Here is a 16,672-nt window from a genome sequence, read left to right on the forward strand (position 1 = left end):
TTTATCGGATGAAGTTTTAAGTCTCATAAGTAAGATAATATTAAATAAATATTATAAATTAATGTCTTTTTTTAATTGTAAGTGTTGAAAATGAGGTTGAATCCTGAAAATTGTAAATCAACAATCAATATCTTTAGCTGCTTAGCCTTACATAACTTCTTCAAAATTGTTATATGATATTTCAAATAGTTAATGTTTGATAATTGAGACAATTTTAAATGAAAATTATGATTAGCTTCATATTTTTTATGGCTGATAGTAAGTAAGAATTTTCTCATTTATAGTATACAGAAATAATTATGCATCATTTGCATGGCTTCCAAGAAATCATATATCAATTGCACACTTCTTTTGCCTTCCTATGGCACATTGACACTCAGATTTAAACCTAACCATGAGAAGAAGGTAGACAAGATGTGGCTGACCTGATCTGAGTTCCCTTGTGTCTCCATCATGCACTGGATTCTTTGATTGCATTTGGAGAACCTGCACCATGTAGCAACTTAATGAAACAAAACAGTCAAACCAACTTTGACAGGACATTACTACATTAGTCTACTTGCTTGTTGATGGGCATATCAACCCATCTCTACATTCCTATTTGGAATCTCATAAACATGCATATCTGTGCCAATGAATTCGTGTATGGTAATGCCAAAACTAACCTATGCAATTTTGTGCAAAGAGAATACAATTTGGTACAGTTTATCTGTATCTAATTTCTCCAATACAGAATAGGTAAATATAGGCAGAGATTTTACTGTCAAGAAAGTCGAACAAGGCATAAGCATGTCCACAACATTAGCGACAAGCAGTTTTACAAATGCTGTTTTGAATGTCTAGTCATCTGAAGGAGTTATCTCTATCAATTCATTAATCAGATCCTTGTGGAAGACCAAAGAGAGATGCATAAGCTTCATTCACATGCTGCTATTTCTCTTCTAGTTCCCATGGCTTGCCTACATCCTGAGAATATTCACAGCTGCCTAAACAAGGAAACCAATGAGGATCCCCAATAAGCAAATAGTTGCATATGATAATTTGTGTATGATAAATATACTTTTAATATGAACTGAATCTGGCTCCTGGAAAATCATGCGAGCACAATGTATATTGAAGAAAGCAAACATTGATATTAAACAAAACAAAAGGTGTTCTCATTAACCAAGTTTACAACATAGTTTCAATGTTCAATAACAAAGATGTCAAACAATCAACTGGAAGATCATTTTTGATGTTCTTGGTATGTACATTATTAGTATCAAAGGTCCAAACTTTTGGGGAGGATCCAATAACCTCTGAATCCATTGAACTCAGTTAGCTCATAATGGACAACCAGCTAAAGCAAATTAACCTGAACAGGATTCATCTTAGGAAAAAAAAAAGGTCACCTTGTTTGTGCAACTTCTATTGGTATAAAAAGGGTAAATATGATTTGCAGATAAGTATAATGACATGTTTCAGATAGCACTGAATGTCAAAAAAGGCATCTTAGCAATCGTGTGCCATCAAGAATGGCTAAATTGTATCTGGCATATGGTTACAGCTCTGACCTTTTAGTGCCTCAGGAATGCAATTTATACTCTATTTGTAGAAACTGCTGCAACTCACTAGATAAATGTTGGTCCTTTAAATAAGGCACTTCATGAAGTTCAGCCAGTTTCCCATTATGCTATATATAACAATAATTTATGCATGAAAAACAGATCAGACAAAAATGTTCTCAAAGCAGATTCTGCATATAAAATATGCATTCTATGAAAGAGTTTTGTCGTGAAAACACAAATTCTAAAGTATAATAGGCAACACAGGCTACTCCTTGAGATGATGAATATAGGAAAGGAAATAAAGTTATGTTCTTCGGTGTAGCACATTAAAGCATCAAATCAATTTGATCTATGTATCCAGTCTACACCTTGAGGCAAAGATAGCAAGAAACAGATTCGAAAAGCAAGTCCTTCATATTAATATCATGGTATTCAACTAGACAATACATTGTTACTGTATCATGAGACTTGTCTTAAAGTTATATGCAGTCCAATCGCAACAAATCACTGTGGGGATGATATAAATGGTAAATATGCTTACCGCATTGCTTGTGCAATTCAATCTTTGTACTAGTTGATGCTTTCTTTGATGTCATCCAACTGCTCGATGATGTATTCCAATTTCTTGGAGCAGATCTCGTTAGAAATTCTGGCACTATAGTCGCATTTCTCAAATGGACGATATTCACAAGCACTCTTAATTTCTTCACGAAGTGTTGTCTGGATTTCCTGTTCCAAAAACATTCTATCAACTTTGTAAGCGGTCTACTTATTTGTCAAAAATCACAGAAAAATTTAGTAATTGCAGAATAAACACTGAAGATTTGAATGACAGGATCCATGACAGGATGTCGATAACATAGGATCTGTGCCAACTGGCACAAACCAGGCACAGCACAGAGGATGTACAACACACCTTGGGCATCTTGGGCATTCCCATACTGGGACTTGCCAGAACAAGTAGGAAAATGTTGGAATGTTTTTGGTGCAATCTTTAAAGAGAATTTTCAGTTGTATCACTAATTTTGTATATGCAGTGTATATCTTGATCTGTGATGCACAAACCTTGGAAGGTTAACCTCTTCATGAACAGTAAAGAAGAAGATTTTCTTAAAAGCACATGCAATGTTACACATATATTTATAGGAATTAAAAAATGGATAAGCATCCTCTTTAAGTAGTGAATCCTTTTCTTGATGTTCTATTTGATAAAAGTATTAGTGATAGGAGACCTATAGATGCTACAGTTAAAAGATGTGAAACTATTAATATTAGTTGTGCGAGTAGAGATAGAGGAAGATCTATAAATACTTTATTAAAATTATAAATAAATATTTAAATACTCATAATTAAACTAGGAATATGACGTTTTTATGGAGCTTAATACTAGTAAAAGATCCATGTAGCCAACTCTAAATAGTTGGGACCCTACTGACCTTGTTATTGTTTGAGAACATATGTATGAATTAATTAACAAAGAAACTCCACAGAGACAATGTCCACTCACATCTGTAACACATGGATCAGCTACAATTCTTCAACTCTATAACTTTTAGCATTATCCAAGGACACATGCTGTTAGATCAGTAAACCAGATAAGTTTATCCTACACATCTATGAACAAAAAAAAAGCAGGAGGAGGAATAACATGGCTTCAATTTGTTACAGTAAGGTCAGCTACCATTAAAACTTCAGATAAGTAGTTTTGGTCATTGAACACAGCATGGAACCAGAGATGACAATGAAAATTTGGAGATGGTGACATATTAAATCTCACAACGAGATGCACACCCCTCAACCATGAAATTATTTTTCGCCCAAGTGTTGGGCTTGTGTCTAAAAGGAGGATTACCAAAGCTCATTGCTTCTAAAGATAAAAAAAAACACACTCTCTTTGGCATTTTGACAAGCGATTCATGGGCAAGTCCATTATCTTGAATAAACGACACAATCCACACCAGAAACCTATTCATAAAACACAACCATCCCGTAAACATGATTTCCGAAAACCTCTGCCTATACCTACGACTGCACATAGCATAAAGATCATTTACAACCCTCGGTAATCTTACCCGCCTTAAGCGTCGGTATCAGGAGAACGAAGACGTTAGCGGGGGGAGAGAGAGAGGACAGAGAAGGTAACCTTGATGGACTGCATGAACTCACGGCAGTGAACGGCGAGAACGTCGGCGCGGGGCCCGGTCGAACTGGCGAGCTCGTCCATGACAGATCCGGCGAGCTCCAGCACGCGCACTATCCGCTGATGGCGGCGCCAATCCAAGCCCGCCCCCAAAATAAAAAGGAAACGGAAGCAGCACCGGCAAAGAGAGAAAGAGAAGGTGAGAGCAGCGTCACCAAAGGATCTGATACGGTGGGAAGAAGGGGATGGGAGAAGAAAGGGGTCAAAGCCAACCTTCTCGACGTTGTGAAGGCGTTGCAGAGAAGTCTGCTGTGGATCCATCTTCGCAGCAGAAGAGGCGGGTTCGGGGCGAATAAGCTCACAGTGCCGTGACGCTAACAGAATGAGATCGATCGGAGGGAGGAAGGAAAGGCAGTTAGACCGTCCACAGCTGCGAAAATAGCATATCGTCCCTTATATATATATATATATATAATGCCTTTATATTTAGTTTTTATCAAGATTTTTTTAAAAGATTCTAATAATACGCTTCTACGTAGCTATTTCAAATCACATATTGACATGTCCGATCCAATTTGATTATTTGAATCAGATGGAGTCCGATTGTAACAAATCGAATCAGACATTATTGAATCTATGAACAAATATAACCCCGAGTATAATATAAGTATAATCAGGATATTTTCATAAAATCAATTCAATTTTTTTTAAAAAAAATACTAGTATATCAATCTAAAATATTTAGTGTTATTTTAAAAAAATTATGATTTTAGGGTAAATAAACTTTCAAAGAGGATATTTTTGGTTGAATGGATGTAACCCATTATTTTTTTATCAAATTTATCTAAACATCTTCGGAAAGACTAAGGTGAGATTATAATTAGTTTAGTATCATTTTTTACAAATTTAGTGATTAAATTTTTAAATAGAATATTTTTAGGTTGAATATATGATGAGTGTAACTATTTGAATTTTCGTTAAACCTATCCAAATTTTTCTTGGACTACTAGGGTGAGAAGCTAAGATAATATTATCACTTTTTTTTTATGATTTTAGAATGATTAATTTTTAAAATATAATATTTTTATGTTGAATCGATCAAGTGTAACTCTTTGAATTTTCATCTAACTTTATCAAAACTTATTATAAACTACTAGGGTAATATACTAATATGCTTTTTTTTTAAATTTAAAGTGAATAATTTAAAAATAAATTTTTTTGGATTGAATTTATAATCACGAGTAACTCAAGTTTCTTTGAAGTTTTACTCGACAAATATAAACTTATCATAAACTACTAGGGTAAGATATTAATATATTATTATCATTTTTTTATTTTTGTATAAATTTAGGATGATTAATTTCTGAAATAAAGTATTTTTATGTTGAATTATAATCGAGAATAACTCTTGAATTTTAACCAAACCTATCCAAACTTCTCCTGAACTAATAGAATAATATGTAATATGTTATTATTTTTATATAAATTTAGGATGATTAATTTTTAAAATAATATATTTTATGTTAAATATGTGATATAGTATAACAAGTGTAATTTGAATTAATTTTCATCAAACTAATTTAAACTTCTTAAATTGTGAGGAATAGAAGCAGGAGGGAGGGATTAGTGGAGGACTAGTAGAAGGAAAAAAAGAAGGGTGAGGAGGGGATGAGGGAGGTAATCTAGGCTCATGTCAAACAAATTATTTTAATCTAAAGTCAATCAGGATCAATTAAGATCGACTAGTTTTTATTTATTTTATAGATGATATTTTGATCATAGTATGAAAAAAAAGACATCCCTTTATTACGGACTTACCTGATTTTACTTAAGTTGTACAGTATTCTTACGTATCTATCCTTAAATGGTCAATCTCTTTGAAACTTCATATGATCCATTAAAAACCTGTAGAAGAAAAGATGAGTTGGAAAAAACATTTAACTTAGGATCCACAAGCAATCGTGCCAGCAAACACTTGAGAGGCATTGCAAATTATAAACATGGGCTTCGCAATCTTTGAACGATCGCACGACAAAAGGTTTAAGATGATCTGTCGTGGTCCAAAGTGCCCACATGATACTATTACGGAATAAGATAACGAACAAGCCCTATACACTACCTCAAAGGCTCATCCAGCCATGTGCCACCAAGTAGCTTTTGGATATTATTCTAGCTGACATTTCGCACCACTCTATGGAGTTAGAAAACCCTCAAAATAGTTGCTTGGATAGCTTATTTCCATATAGTTTTACCTCTACGTGATAACTGGACATAATTTATGTTTACAAGCTTGAAACAATCATAAAAGCCAACCAAACTAAGGTTGTAAAACCTACTACAAGCCTTCTATACGATTGTAAAGTATAAATAAAATTAAAAAATACGAATATATATGAGCATTATATTAAATATCTTATTTATAGCTTTGTTCATGATACTTTGGTAAAAACTATGGTATTATTCAGTAAAACTTCATTGGAGGCTTTCTCTAGATAAATAAATAAATAAATATATATATATATATATATATATCGATAAAATCATATTAAATTATCATTTTTTATTGATAAGTTAGTGCTTCATTTTCCTAAAGTTAAATTCATAAAGATAAAGATTATTAATTCCTTTGTAAATAAATTCATTTAGAGATTCAATGTCATTATTGTGATGGCAGAGATTTTTGTTGACTATAGTGTTATATCTATAATTTTTAAAATTTTATAGGACTACATATGTTCAAGTAAATCTAAGAACAAACACAAAATCAATGATTAAAATAAGGTGAATTCTCATAAGAAGCTATTGGCTTCGACGTTTTTTTCCCAAAAAAAGGTTACAGTTATGTTTGACCACAGCATTTGATGGTAAACACAACTCAATTTCACTAAGCAGGCACAAAATAAATTCAATATCTCCAACTTCAGATGGTTGAATGATTTATTACAGCTTGTCTAACTCTGCTCTGCCTACAAAATGATGTTCTTGAGACTCGGCATGTGTTGGCAGCAGCAACAAATGATCATCACAGGGTGAAGTCTGGGAATGGATTATAGCCTGGAAGGCATCCCTCCGGCAACCACAAGTGTTTCTCCAGGAATGTTGGATGAATCATCAGATGCCAGAAAGGCTGCGGCAGAAGCCATGTCTTCCGTAGACCCGGGCCTCTTAAGCAAAGTCTTCTCCTCTCTGGTTTTTCTCTGCATATAAACGTGTTTACTTTTGGTGAAGATCGAATAAACAAGAATTTAATGAAGACGACAAAGTCTTGGATATTTCTAGACAGCAAAACTGACATAAAATGGTCCTTATCAATAGTATAAGTCAGATGAAAATTACATACAAGTGCAGTACTTTCTCAAATAGCAATAATAGAGTCCTATAAGTTCAATATCTAAAATAAGAAAAGAAGAAAAAACCAGAGTAGAAATAAAAAGACTATACTGAACTTCTCATCAGAACACTTACGAGATCTTCAATGCCAGTCATAGACTTGACTACCCTTGATTTGGGTCCTTTGGACTATCTAGACCTAAAGTACTCCAGACTTAGGTGATTTACACAATCAGATATCATGCCTATTTATAGACATACTATGCCACGTTAAACTATGCTAAGATTATCTTATATTATCATATTCACATTTATTTGATTTTATTAAAACTTTATTACCTCATCTAACTGGTCTAAAACTCAATCCTACAAGATAAAACTCTTAAAATCTCTGCAAGAGATATTACTTTAAATGTCACAAGATGTACCCAAGATTGTTATACAAATGCCAATCAACTGCAAAGATGGAAAGCCATAATCAGAAGTTTTCTGACATCAAAATATAACTAACTTCTGGTCACTTGAGAAGGCTATAACATAGATGTAGACGAGATTGAGTACTGTACTTCTGCACTATCGTTTAGATGATTTGGATGGTCTAATATGAACCTATATAAGCAGATGTGGCTTAAACTTGGTAAATTCAAGTTCTGTCAACAGATCAGAAAGGCAAGATCCTAAGGGACAAGGATAGGTAACAGTGTTCAAAAACTACACCAACATGCAACTTGCCAAGCACAAAGAAGATTTTTGTCAAATTAGCTTAAAGTGCATGAGCAAAACAGTAAAAAGAGGTAATCAACAAGAAGTAGAGAATGCATACGATGGCATCATTTTCGTGATAAAATCAGCAAAATGTGTGGGCACAAATCCAGGAGCTATACAGTTCACTCATCTCAGCAGCAAGAGCCTGCAAGAAATTTAGAACAGAATATCATGTACAACTGCATAGTCAAGCCAGCAGTAACACATACTTCTACTATATTCCAAAACATAGTCAAGCCAAAAGTAATCTGAATCAGTCACAAGGGAAAGATTAATCGAAAAAAGTGTACCATCACTCCACCATATAATGCACAGTACATAAATTAATGAAACAACAATAAGAAAGAGATAGGTGCCTTAGTAAGCTCGAGAAGAGCAGTCTTTGTGACACCATACATGGCCATGGATGACTGCGGAAGATAACCTGCAATTGAAGATATAAGGATGACGGATGATCCCCATTAGCATATAAATTATCTGCAGAATAAGATGCAGCAGCTTGCAAAAGACACGAAGTTAATATTCTCAAATAAGGCTAAGTGAAACCCCATTAGCATATAAATTATCTGCAGAATAAGAACTGAGGAATTCACACTGATCTCCCAAAGTTTATCAAGCACTGACGCTCTGGTATCCAGAATGTTATCCACTGATGGATTAGCAGCAGCATTCGACACAACTATGCCTATGTGACCATATTTCTGCAACAAAAGCAAAATATGTTTATGCAATTCTGTAATCTAATAGAAAATGGCAAACTGGATATCATGTCACTCCCTTAGAATAAGTATTCAAAGCCAAAAGCCAAAATCCAAAATCCAAAGAAAAACGGCCTCAAAAGTTAAATCAAGAATTTTGGAATGAGGAAGAGACTATCAACCTAATCAATGCATAAAATGCAAGGAACACTCAAATTTTCGGAAAAGAAATATTTTATTTATTTGGTGTCTGAACTCCAGATATTTGTTCAAACGGTATCAATGCGAACTTCCAACATACCATCAACTAGCTAACATGATGGAGGCTGAAAATTGATCAAGTATATCTTCTCACCAATGTCCTACTTCTCTCCAACTAGCCCATCATTGACAATATAAGGAGTCCATATGTTAGTTTCAGCAGCCTAATCTAGCCACAAAGACACAGACCTAATGATACAAAACCAGGCATTGACTTGACAAACACCACCCTCTTCTTTTGTCCAATTTGATTTGATCTTGGCCTCCATCTGCTGGATTCCTCTCGCCTCCTGGGTGCATCAGGATGCTACACTCCAAAGCATATTCTAGACAAATGACACCGAGCTAACGAGAGAGGCAACAAAATCAATTCAGAGGGGTTCTCCATTGCAAATAAAAGTGTGCATGGATCAGCAATTAAAACCACAAATCCCATCAAATTCATCAATTCTCTGTTGATGGCTAACAACATCCTGTCTAAGTTGGTTCAGTCCAAGAATCTGGAAAGTTCCATAGTTGTTGGTGGTCAGCTGATCAGATTAGAAAAAGGATCATGCAGCTGTTCTAAGGCCTGTCTTATTTGCTCATGAGTGTCTTAAGCAAGGTAAAAGCCTAAGGCACCAAAGTGTCTGGCAGTGACAGCTCTGAATTTTGCATGACGGTGTTGTTCATCAACATCAAAGAATTTTTGGCGCCTTTTCCCGAAATTATTCTCTGTCTCTTTCTCTCTTTCTACTTTTGTCCAATCTACAAAATTTTATTGCATCTTCAAGCTTTCTCTTCCTTGTACTTAGTTTCTTAGGAGGAGAAGCGCTCACCTGGACGGTCTTCTCGATGAGATCGTGCCGGTGATGGGGATTCGAAACGTGGCAGACCACCCCCATCACCTCGATTCCCTTCGACATCAGCTTCTCCACCGCCTCATCGACGTTCCTCTGATCGTGCCCCAAAACAATGACAACATCGACAGACCATCAAGGACGAAGTTTTGGACAGAAAAAGGAGAAGGGAGGCGGAGCGGACCTGCTTGCGGGAGGAGACGACGACGGCAGCGCCCTCGAGGCCCAATCGCTAGGCGACAGCGAATCCGATCCCTTCCCCTCCATCTCGCTCCAGTCGGCGAGCGAACGACGAGGGACAGGCGTATCGACGTTTATAGTGAAAGAAGATTGCTCCTTTGTCCGCAACGCCTTGAATACGTATCCTAAACACCGTAATTACCCACTCGAGTGAAAAAGAACAGACGCTAAAATAGAATTAAAAAGATAATTTCGTAATCTTATTCTTATCGGTCAAATAAAAAAAATAAAAAGAGCGAAAAAAATATTCAATTGATTTTTTTAATACCTTCGTAAGTTTTAATGAAAAGTGAAATACTTAATAAAAAAGATCTCTCTTATAATCCTATCTCCTCCTGATATTGTTGTAGTAAAACTACTGATTTTTTAATTATTATTTTTATAAACTTTATAATAAAAAATTAATATCGATGAAAATAATATTATAAAAATATCATTTTAATCTTGTTTTGATGTCATTTTCTATATTTGATAGCATGCCCGATATTTTCATTAACTGACATAAACAAAAATAAGATTAAATATTTTACTTTCATAAATATAAATATAAAGATCTTAATATTTAAAGATATAAGAATTAAGTTACTAAAGATATCGGGCACCGCGTTGAGTTCCACGTGTTGCTTCATCTGCCTAAATAATAAATAAGAAAGAAACTATCAAGGAAAATTAACTTCTGTTTTGTTTCCACATTAGATGATAAATAATAAATAAAAATAATAATGAAAATATAGATTTATTTTATTCTAATTAGATATTAGTCTCAAGAAAACTTGAGATACTAAAGATATAAGAATTGAGATACTAAAGATTACTAATTATAGAAAATAATATATAATTATTTTAATAATTGATGGGATGAGGAGATTTATTTTTTCTTTAATCCCCAAAATAATAGCATATATAGATAATTTTAATAAGAAAGAAATTATCAAGAAAAATCAACTTCTGTTTTGTTTCCACGTCATCGGATGATGAATAAGAAATAAAAAAGGAACATTGGAAATATATATTTATTTTATTCTAATTAGATATTGGTCTCAAGAAGACTCTGACCCCATAAAAATAAATGAAAAGCAACATCCATTCACAGTGCACATATTCAAGAAGAAGAACCATTCTTGCTGAAAGGAACAAGCTGAACAAATCAAACAAATGCGTCGAAAAATCGTTCGATGTAATGCATCACGGAGTTGAAGATGGACCATTTGGAATTCCGGATCAGTATCTGACGTTTGGACGTAGGCAAGGGAACAGCTGCAAGACGAGATGAGGAAGAAAGCAGTCAGTAATCATATAGTGCGCCAGCCGATTGATTGCGGAGCTCGAAACCTACCGCGGTCCAACAGGAATCGTCGTTTCGGTACGGCTTCTCGGCGGTGGCTGGAGATCGCGTTGGTTGGACAGGAACTTTGGGCAGATGAGCTGCGGTGCTCGCCTTCTTGTCTTCTTTAACTTGGTTGAAGATGACTGTGTAACCTGGAGTAAATTTAGGATCGGTTGCATCCCATTCACCGAACTTGGGCACCGCCGTGGCTCTCTGCCGTCCCTGTCGCCACCAAAAGCATGCAAGAATCACAACCAGAACTACAGAGACATCAGACGACATCATGAAACGTGAAGATTCAATCTTGGAAGTCTTACGGCTAGGCCTCCACGAGCGTTTCCTGCTCTGCTAGGTGATACCGGCGACGGAGAAGGGATGTAGCCGACTTCTCCTGGATTCCTGCGTGCCGCTGCATGGTTTCTACCATATCGGTCCACGGTGGTTCTCTGGCTGCTGTTTCTGGACTGCGGCGGAGCTGGTGCATATCCTCCTTCAAGTTGTCGTTCTTCCCTGCCATTGTTTGGCTTCGGCTGTTGATTCACCGGGCCTTGTTTAGGATATGGATATGAGGGTTCTGCAGCCAATGCCCCAGGCTTGTGGAGCTCCGGGCTCTGCTCAGGATCATTAGGATTGACAATGTTTGATCCAGTAGCTTTCCCCTTGCGTGCCGTTTCGAAGTATGTCGTGTAGGCAGCGTTTTGGTTCCAATCACCAAAACGTGGAACATGTCCCCGTTGCTGCAAGATAGAAACAACAATGTAGAACTTTTATTATCCACAGATCCATGGCAGTGTTCTAGTTCTGATTCTAGTATGATGTTGAGCTAGTTTTGCTTGATACAGCATGAAGATGAATCACATTTAATTGAGGCATTGGTTTAGTGCCACAGTTAATCAGTGAAATGAATGATGCATCAATATAATTGTGAGAAAAATAAAAATGACCTTCATACAGAGCACATTGGCACACAAGCTTCAAGGCATGGCATCTTGCAGAAGAAACAAGCAATGAGTTACATGCTCTTTATGGGTTGTAGGCTCATCATTTGAAGAACTAATTTGAACTCTATCAACCATCTCAACAATATATACTCACAAGTTGATTTGAATGTTTCAAGATTACTAAGACAAGACCAGATCATTTTAGTTGGACATTCTCGGATAAATGATCTTAAAGAACTTCATCAAACATCTCAACACTAATTCTCAACAACTTTTCGAGTTCTTTTCCATATGAGGAACCAATGAGAAAATATTATCATACAAGTTGAATCAAGTAATTTGGACACTTCATCAGTCAATTTGCTTATGCAGCATCTGTTTTTAATGGGCATAACCTGAGAAATACACAATTAAGTCTCCATTCATTAGCACTCAAAGCAATTACATAAATCTAAATTCACCCATTTGTCGGGACTCTTAGTTCTTGTCTTTTGTTATGGAGCCTACTAATAGCTCCAGAATAATTGATATTAGACCTCGTAAAAGCAGTAAGATCAGTCTTCTTCGACGACAAACAACAAGAATAACAAGCCATAATGTCCCAACTAGTTATTACAGATAGACTTACAAGAACCTCCTGTTATTCCATTGAGACAAGACTGACTCTACCATGATGGATCACTCAAATTTTATCCATGGATCAGATAGACTTACAAGAGATGCAAGTCCAGAATCATGAAAGAAAGCAACAGTGATTTGCATATAAGATGAATGTGGAACAACGAATACCAATTCCCGGTAATCTTAACACTAAAGTGTTGGAAAAAAGAACCAGTTTACACTAAACTAACTTGATATAACAAAATGTCAAATACTTCACTCTTAGCTAACCAGTTGTCTTCAAGAACACCTTAACCAATGATGCAACTGTAGTTCTTGACTTGTACACCAATGTATGAATCTACATGATTCTCGTAGGCACCTCTTTCATGCCATTCAAGTGCCTATGTAAGGGATGATTTGATTAGACCATTCTTCTCCATCTAAAACAAAGACTGTCCAAGCAGAATCATGAAAATGTCATTTCAATTAGCTTGATCTCATTTAGAACATACTTCCTCCCTCCAAATAATATAGATTATGCATACCATCATATTATTATATATATGATCAGAGATATTGCACTGCAGATACAGATGATTCAATCTTGAAAGTCTTCACATAAACTGTCCCTTTTTCATTGCAACTTTCTAATGTCCAACATCCAACTCAATGTGAGTTTGCAATCGCCAACCAGGAAAAAATGCAAAATCTCACAAAGTCAGCTACTGTTCATGGTATGATTTCCTAAAACCAGCTAGACAATAGTATGATTCATTAATCTAACAAAGTCATGAAAAAGCTATTTAGCTGAACCTGTATGAACAATTTGACCATGCACAGGGTTGGCCCTCAGTCACCATCTGCTGATCTGTAGTTGCAGCTACTTCTTGCCCCACCAACTATTTAAGTAGTGGCCAATAGAAACTTTGTCTCTTAAAGACCTCTAAAATACATTACCAACAATTCATTATAATAAAACAAACATAGAGTTTCTTTTTATTTTATTAACATCAAAAAATTAAAGTCCCAATTATTCTGTGGCTATTGACCATTATCTTTACCAATTCAAAGTCAACTTTAAGGCATTTCCTACTCTACCTGCTCTGCAACTTGATGTAACATCTAATGCCTTTGAATCCTAATCATTCATAAAATAAATGAAGTCAATTAAATGGTTTGGTAAAACTTCTTCAGTAATGGATGGGCATGTTCATGCCCAAGTTGCCAAAGTAATTAGATTTTTATTTCAGAAAATGAATGTTTGATGGCAAGGAGATCAAAATACAAGCAGTTTCATGCATGAGGAAAAGAACCGATGAGCACATAATTTTAGGAATATGTGAACAATAGGCTGCTAACTTAAGAGGCAATCAAGAAACAAACACTAAAAAGAGCATGAAGTATCCTTTAAATCGAAGGAACAGGACAGTAATGATGCCAAATCAACATGAGAAGACCCAAAGAATTGATATTATTCTTGACCTAGCAACCTTTATACAACCAACGACTCCCCAATCCATCATCAACACCCCAAGATAAGAAAGAATAGACATGAAGAGCATGCCAATATGCATAGAGCAGCACGAGAATTACCCAAAGAACATGAAAGTCGAGTGTTTGGTACCAAATCCCAAAAGCAAAGAGACACAGAGAGAGAACACAAGGTAAAGGTAAAGCCAGATTCAAGTGAAATCCCTCTGATACAGACAAAACTCATCGATATCCCAACTAACGGAATCGAGCTTCGATAATAACATCACGGAAGAAAGTACTAGTTTACAGGCAAATCAAAGCAATCGAAACATCCAGTGCATAAAACTTGGGACTCACAGCCATGCCGACGCGAGAAGAGGAGGTGTAGATGTTGGTGCAGAACAGGAGGAGGAGGAAATAGAGAGGATGGCTGTGGCGACTGTGGAAGAAGGTGTCAAATGAGAACGCACGCCGACGGTGTCCATGCTCGTACTCTTCAGATTACGTGAAGACACGGCGAGCAGCCCTCACGCGACCGAGCCAACGCATGCCCGTTTGGTCGTAGTCGTGGCGGCACACGACTTGGCATCACGTCCGTTCGATTCGGTCAATTCCTTGAGTGGTTCAAAGTCTCGTATTGTATATCACCATGTCATTCACTTATCCTCTCTCTCTCTCTCTCTCTCTCTCTCTCTCATTTATAAATGTAGGTGGAATTTAATTTTACATAAAAAATCAAACTTTAATGTTGATAAAAGGGACTAAATTTGTCCAAAAAAAATTAAAAATAAAAATATTTTATAAAAATATTTTTTTTTTACAAAAGATTAATGATGAATATGAGTTCAGAAATTTATGATAAGGAATTAAAATATTTATCAATTAAATTAGCAAGTACCTCCGAGAAAATAAGACTTATTGTAACAAAGGAAAAAGAAATTATCTCATAAATATGATTCAATAATTTGATAGATCAATTATAATAATATACGTAATATTTATATCAGACACTACTCTTTGATCAATTATTTTTATCTCTGAATAAATTATATAAATGTATGTGGACTTTGATTACCAAGGAAAAAAATCAATTTTCTATGTTAATGATTGCTTAATTTGTCAAAATAATATTTATAAAACCAGAAAAAAAAACACAATACATTATATAATAATAATAATAATAATAATAATAATAATAATAATATCTCCTGAAATATATGCATATCCTAAACCACCCAACCCAATTGTCCTTTCTATTAATATGCACATGTAAAGTAGGTTCACGAAAATTAAATATGGGAAGACCAAAATTGCAACAATAATTACACCTTATCTAATTAATTGAAATCTCTTGTGGTTGTACCAAAAGTCAATAATTACCAAAACATCAGCTATTATTATTGTGCTTGGTTGGATCGATATATTTTTGCATAGTTGAATCAAATAATTGGGAATAATAAAAAATTATTATTATTATTTAGGCTAAATCATTTTTTTAAACTCACAATGTTGTAGCTCTTACAAAATAACAAATAATAATTTATTTAAACGTTCAAATAATAACACATCTACACTAATAACACCCATTAAGTAGGTGTGTTGAAAACGAACCAAAACCAATTCATCAATAATTTAATTTTGAAGATTTTAAACAATTCTGATTCAATAATACTTTTCTTCGATTCGATTAATCGACTCAGATCGAACTAATCTTAATTTAAAAAATACCATACCAACCGATCCAATTCACCATCTTAAACCCTTAATCGATTCAAACTGATTAATCATGCCATCCATCTCAAAGACCCCAAACTGATGATCAAACTAGACAATTAAGTAGAAATGTTAACAAAATTTTAATGCTATAATTTGACAAATAATATGAGCTCTATTTCATAGCCCAATTTCAATACTATAATTTGACAAATGATGTGAGCTTAATTTTATAAATTATATTAATATTATTGTATAGACTCAATTAAACCAAAATTTCAATTCGAACCTATTTTGATTTAACCAAACCAAACCAAACCGATTTGGTTAGAACCGGATCGAAAACCCAGGCTTCATCAAACACCCACCAAAACCTTCTTCCAGCTCCCAGCAGTAGATCAAACCAGATGCAGCAAACAGATGCCCTTCTGATTCATGCAGCAACAAGGATTTGATCTCACCAAAAAAAGTAGTAAGCTTTTAACGACTAACAATAATGCTAAAACTGGAAGCCACTATTTGAAATGAGAGTGCAATTTGGATGCTTTCTCACCCACCATGACTTCTGAATTCTACAATCTGATTCACCATGGTTTGGTCTAACCACTCCATCTGCTTGCTTCAGAAACTGGAAATGCCAGACTTCCACAACACCCCAAAGTCTGATATCAATCTCTGTCCATCACTCAAACACAAAAGAATCATATGCATATTCCATACCATACTGTGGGTTAAGAAAGAAGCAAACAGTAATATTTGTTTCATGTCTCACTAAAACAATCACCAAATAGAGAA

At 35.1% G+C, this 16,672-nt stretch overlaps 3 protein-coding genes across 12 annotated transcripts; all 3 read right to left on the bottom strand.

Moving 5' to 3' along the window:
- Positions 1 to 258: 258 nt before the first annotated feature.
- On the bottom strand, positions 259 to 4,120 carry LOC103994641 (mediator of RNA polymerase II transcription subunit 11). 6 transcript variants are annotated; one of them, XM_009415062.3, is made up of 4 exons: positions 3,961 to 4,120; positions 3,691 to 3,807; positions 2,089 to 2,276; positions 259 to 486 (listed from the first exon to the last, which is right to left on the bottom strand). In XM_009415062.3, exons 1-3 carry the CDS (start codon positions 4,006 to 4,008, stop codon positions 2,118 to 2,120), a joined length of 324 nt encoding a protein of 107 aa, XP_009413337.1. In that variant the 5' UTR covers positions 4,009 to 4,120; the 3' UTR covers positions 259 to 486; positions 2,089 to 2,117. The 6 variants fall into 6 exon arrangements, with proteins under 6 accessions (XP_009413337.1, XP_064993598.1, XP_009413321.1 ...); XM_009415046.3 differs by lacking the exon at positions 259 to 486 and adding an exon at positions 643 to 982; XM_009415037.3 differs by lacking the exon at positions 259 to 486 and adding an exon at positions 643 to 986.
- A 2,331-nt stretch (positions 4,121 to 6,451) lies between these two features.
- Positions 6,452 to 9,924, bottom strand: LOC103995625 (short-chain dehydrogenase/reductase SDRA). 5 transcript variants are annotated; one of them, XR_010493101.1, is made up of 7 exons: positions 9,765 to 9,924; positions 9,560 to 9,676; positions 8,931 to 9,067; positions 8,376 to 8,483; positions 8,139 to 8,206; positions 7,841 to 7,927; positions 6,452 to 6,884 (listed from the first exon to the last, which is right to left on the bottom strand). XR_010493101.1 is itself a non-coding variant. In XM_065135923.1 (5 exons), exons 2-5 carry the CDS (start codon positions 9,644 to 9,646, stop codon positions 7,865 to 7,867), a joined length of 324 nt encoding a protein of 107 aa, XP_064991995.1. In that variant the 5' UTR covers positions 9,647 to 9,676; positions 9,765 to 9,924; the 3' UTR covers positions 7,841 to 7,864. The 5 variants fall into 5 exon arrangements, 1 of the variants encoding a protein (XP_064991995.1); XR_010493102.1 differs by lacking the exon at positions 8,376 to 8,483; XR_010493103.1 differs by lacking the exons at positions 8,376 to 8,483; positions 8,931 to 9,067.
- An 895-nt stretch (positions 9,925 to 10,819) lies between these two features.
- LOC103994632 (RPM1-interacting protein 4) lies at positions 10,820 to 14,695 on the bottom strand. Its single transcript, XM_009415025.3, has 4 exons — positions 14,522 to 14,695; positions 11,465 to 11,884; positions 11,157 to 11,369; positions 10,820 to 11,077 (listed from the first exon to the last, which is right to left on the bottom strand). The coding sequence occupies exons 1-4, from the start codon at positions 14,525 to 14,527 to the stop codon at positions 11,042 to 11,044; spliced, it is 675 nt and encodes a 224-aa protein (XP_009413300.2). The 5' UTR covers positions 14,528 to 14,695; the 3' UTR covers positions 10,820 to 11,041.
- Positions 14,696 to 16,672: the final 1,977 nt, after the last annotated feature.

The sequence above is a fragment of the Musa acuminata genome, chromosome BXJ3-1 (genome assembly GCF_036884655.1).
Source record: "Musa acuminata AAA Group cultivar baxijiao chromosome BXJ3-1, Cavendish_Baxijiao_AAA, whole genome shotgun sequence".
NCBI lineage: Eukaryota > Viridiplantae > Streptophyta > Magnoliopsida > Zingiberales > Musaceae > Musa > Musa acuminata.

What these genes read in the sequence shown, in the direction of transcription:
- LOC103994641 (XM_065137526.1), bottom strand. Translation starts at nt 4,008, where the DNA reads ATGGATCCACAGCAGACTTCTCTGCAACGCCTTCACAACGTCGAGAAG. An exon ending in AGTTCATGCAGTCCATCAAG is followed by an intron (nt 2,277 to 3,690) that starts GTTACCTTCTCT and finishes TTTTTGGAACAG; the next exon opens with GAAATCCAGACAACACTTCG.
- LOC103995625 (XM_065135923.1), bottom strand. Translation starts at nt 9,646, where the DNA reads ATGTCGAAGGGAATCGAGGTGATGGGGGTGGTCTGCCACGTTTCGAAT. An exon ending in TCATCGAGAAGACCGTCCAG is followed by an intron (nt 8,484 to 9,559) that starts GTGAGCGCTTCT and finishes CTTTTGTTGCAG; the next exon opens with AAATATGGTCACATAGGCAT. An exon ending in CTCTTCTCGAGCTTACTAAG is followed by an intron (nt 7,928 to 8,138) that starts GCACCTATCTCT and finishes AATTTCTTGCAG; the next exon opens with GCTCTTGCTGCTGAGATGAG.
- LOC103994632 (XM_009415025.3), bottom strand. An exon ending in ACGCTCGTGGAGGCCTAGCC is followed by an intron (nt 11,370 to 11,464) that starts GTAAGACTTCCA and finishes TGGTGGCGACAG; the next exon opens with GGACGGCAGAGAGCCACGGC. An exon ending in ACGATTCCTGTTGGACCGCG is followed by an intron (nt 11,078 to 11,156) that starts GTAGGTTTCGAG and finishes CTCGTCTTGCAG; the next exon opens with CTGTTCCCTTGCCTACGTCC.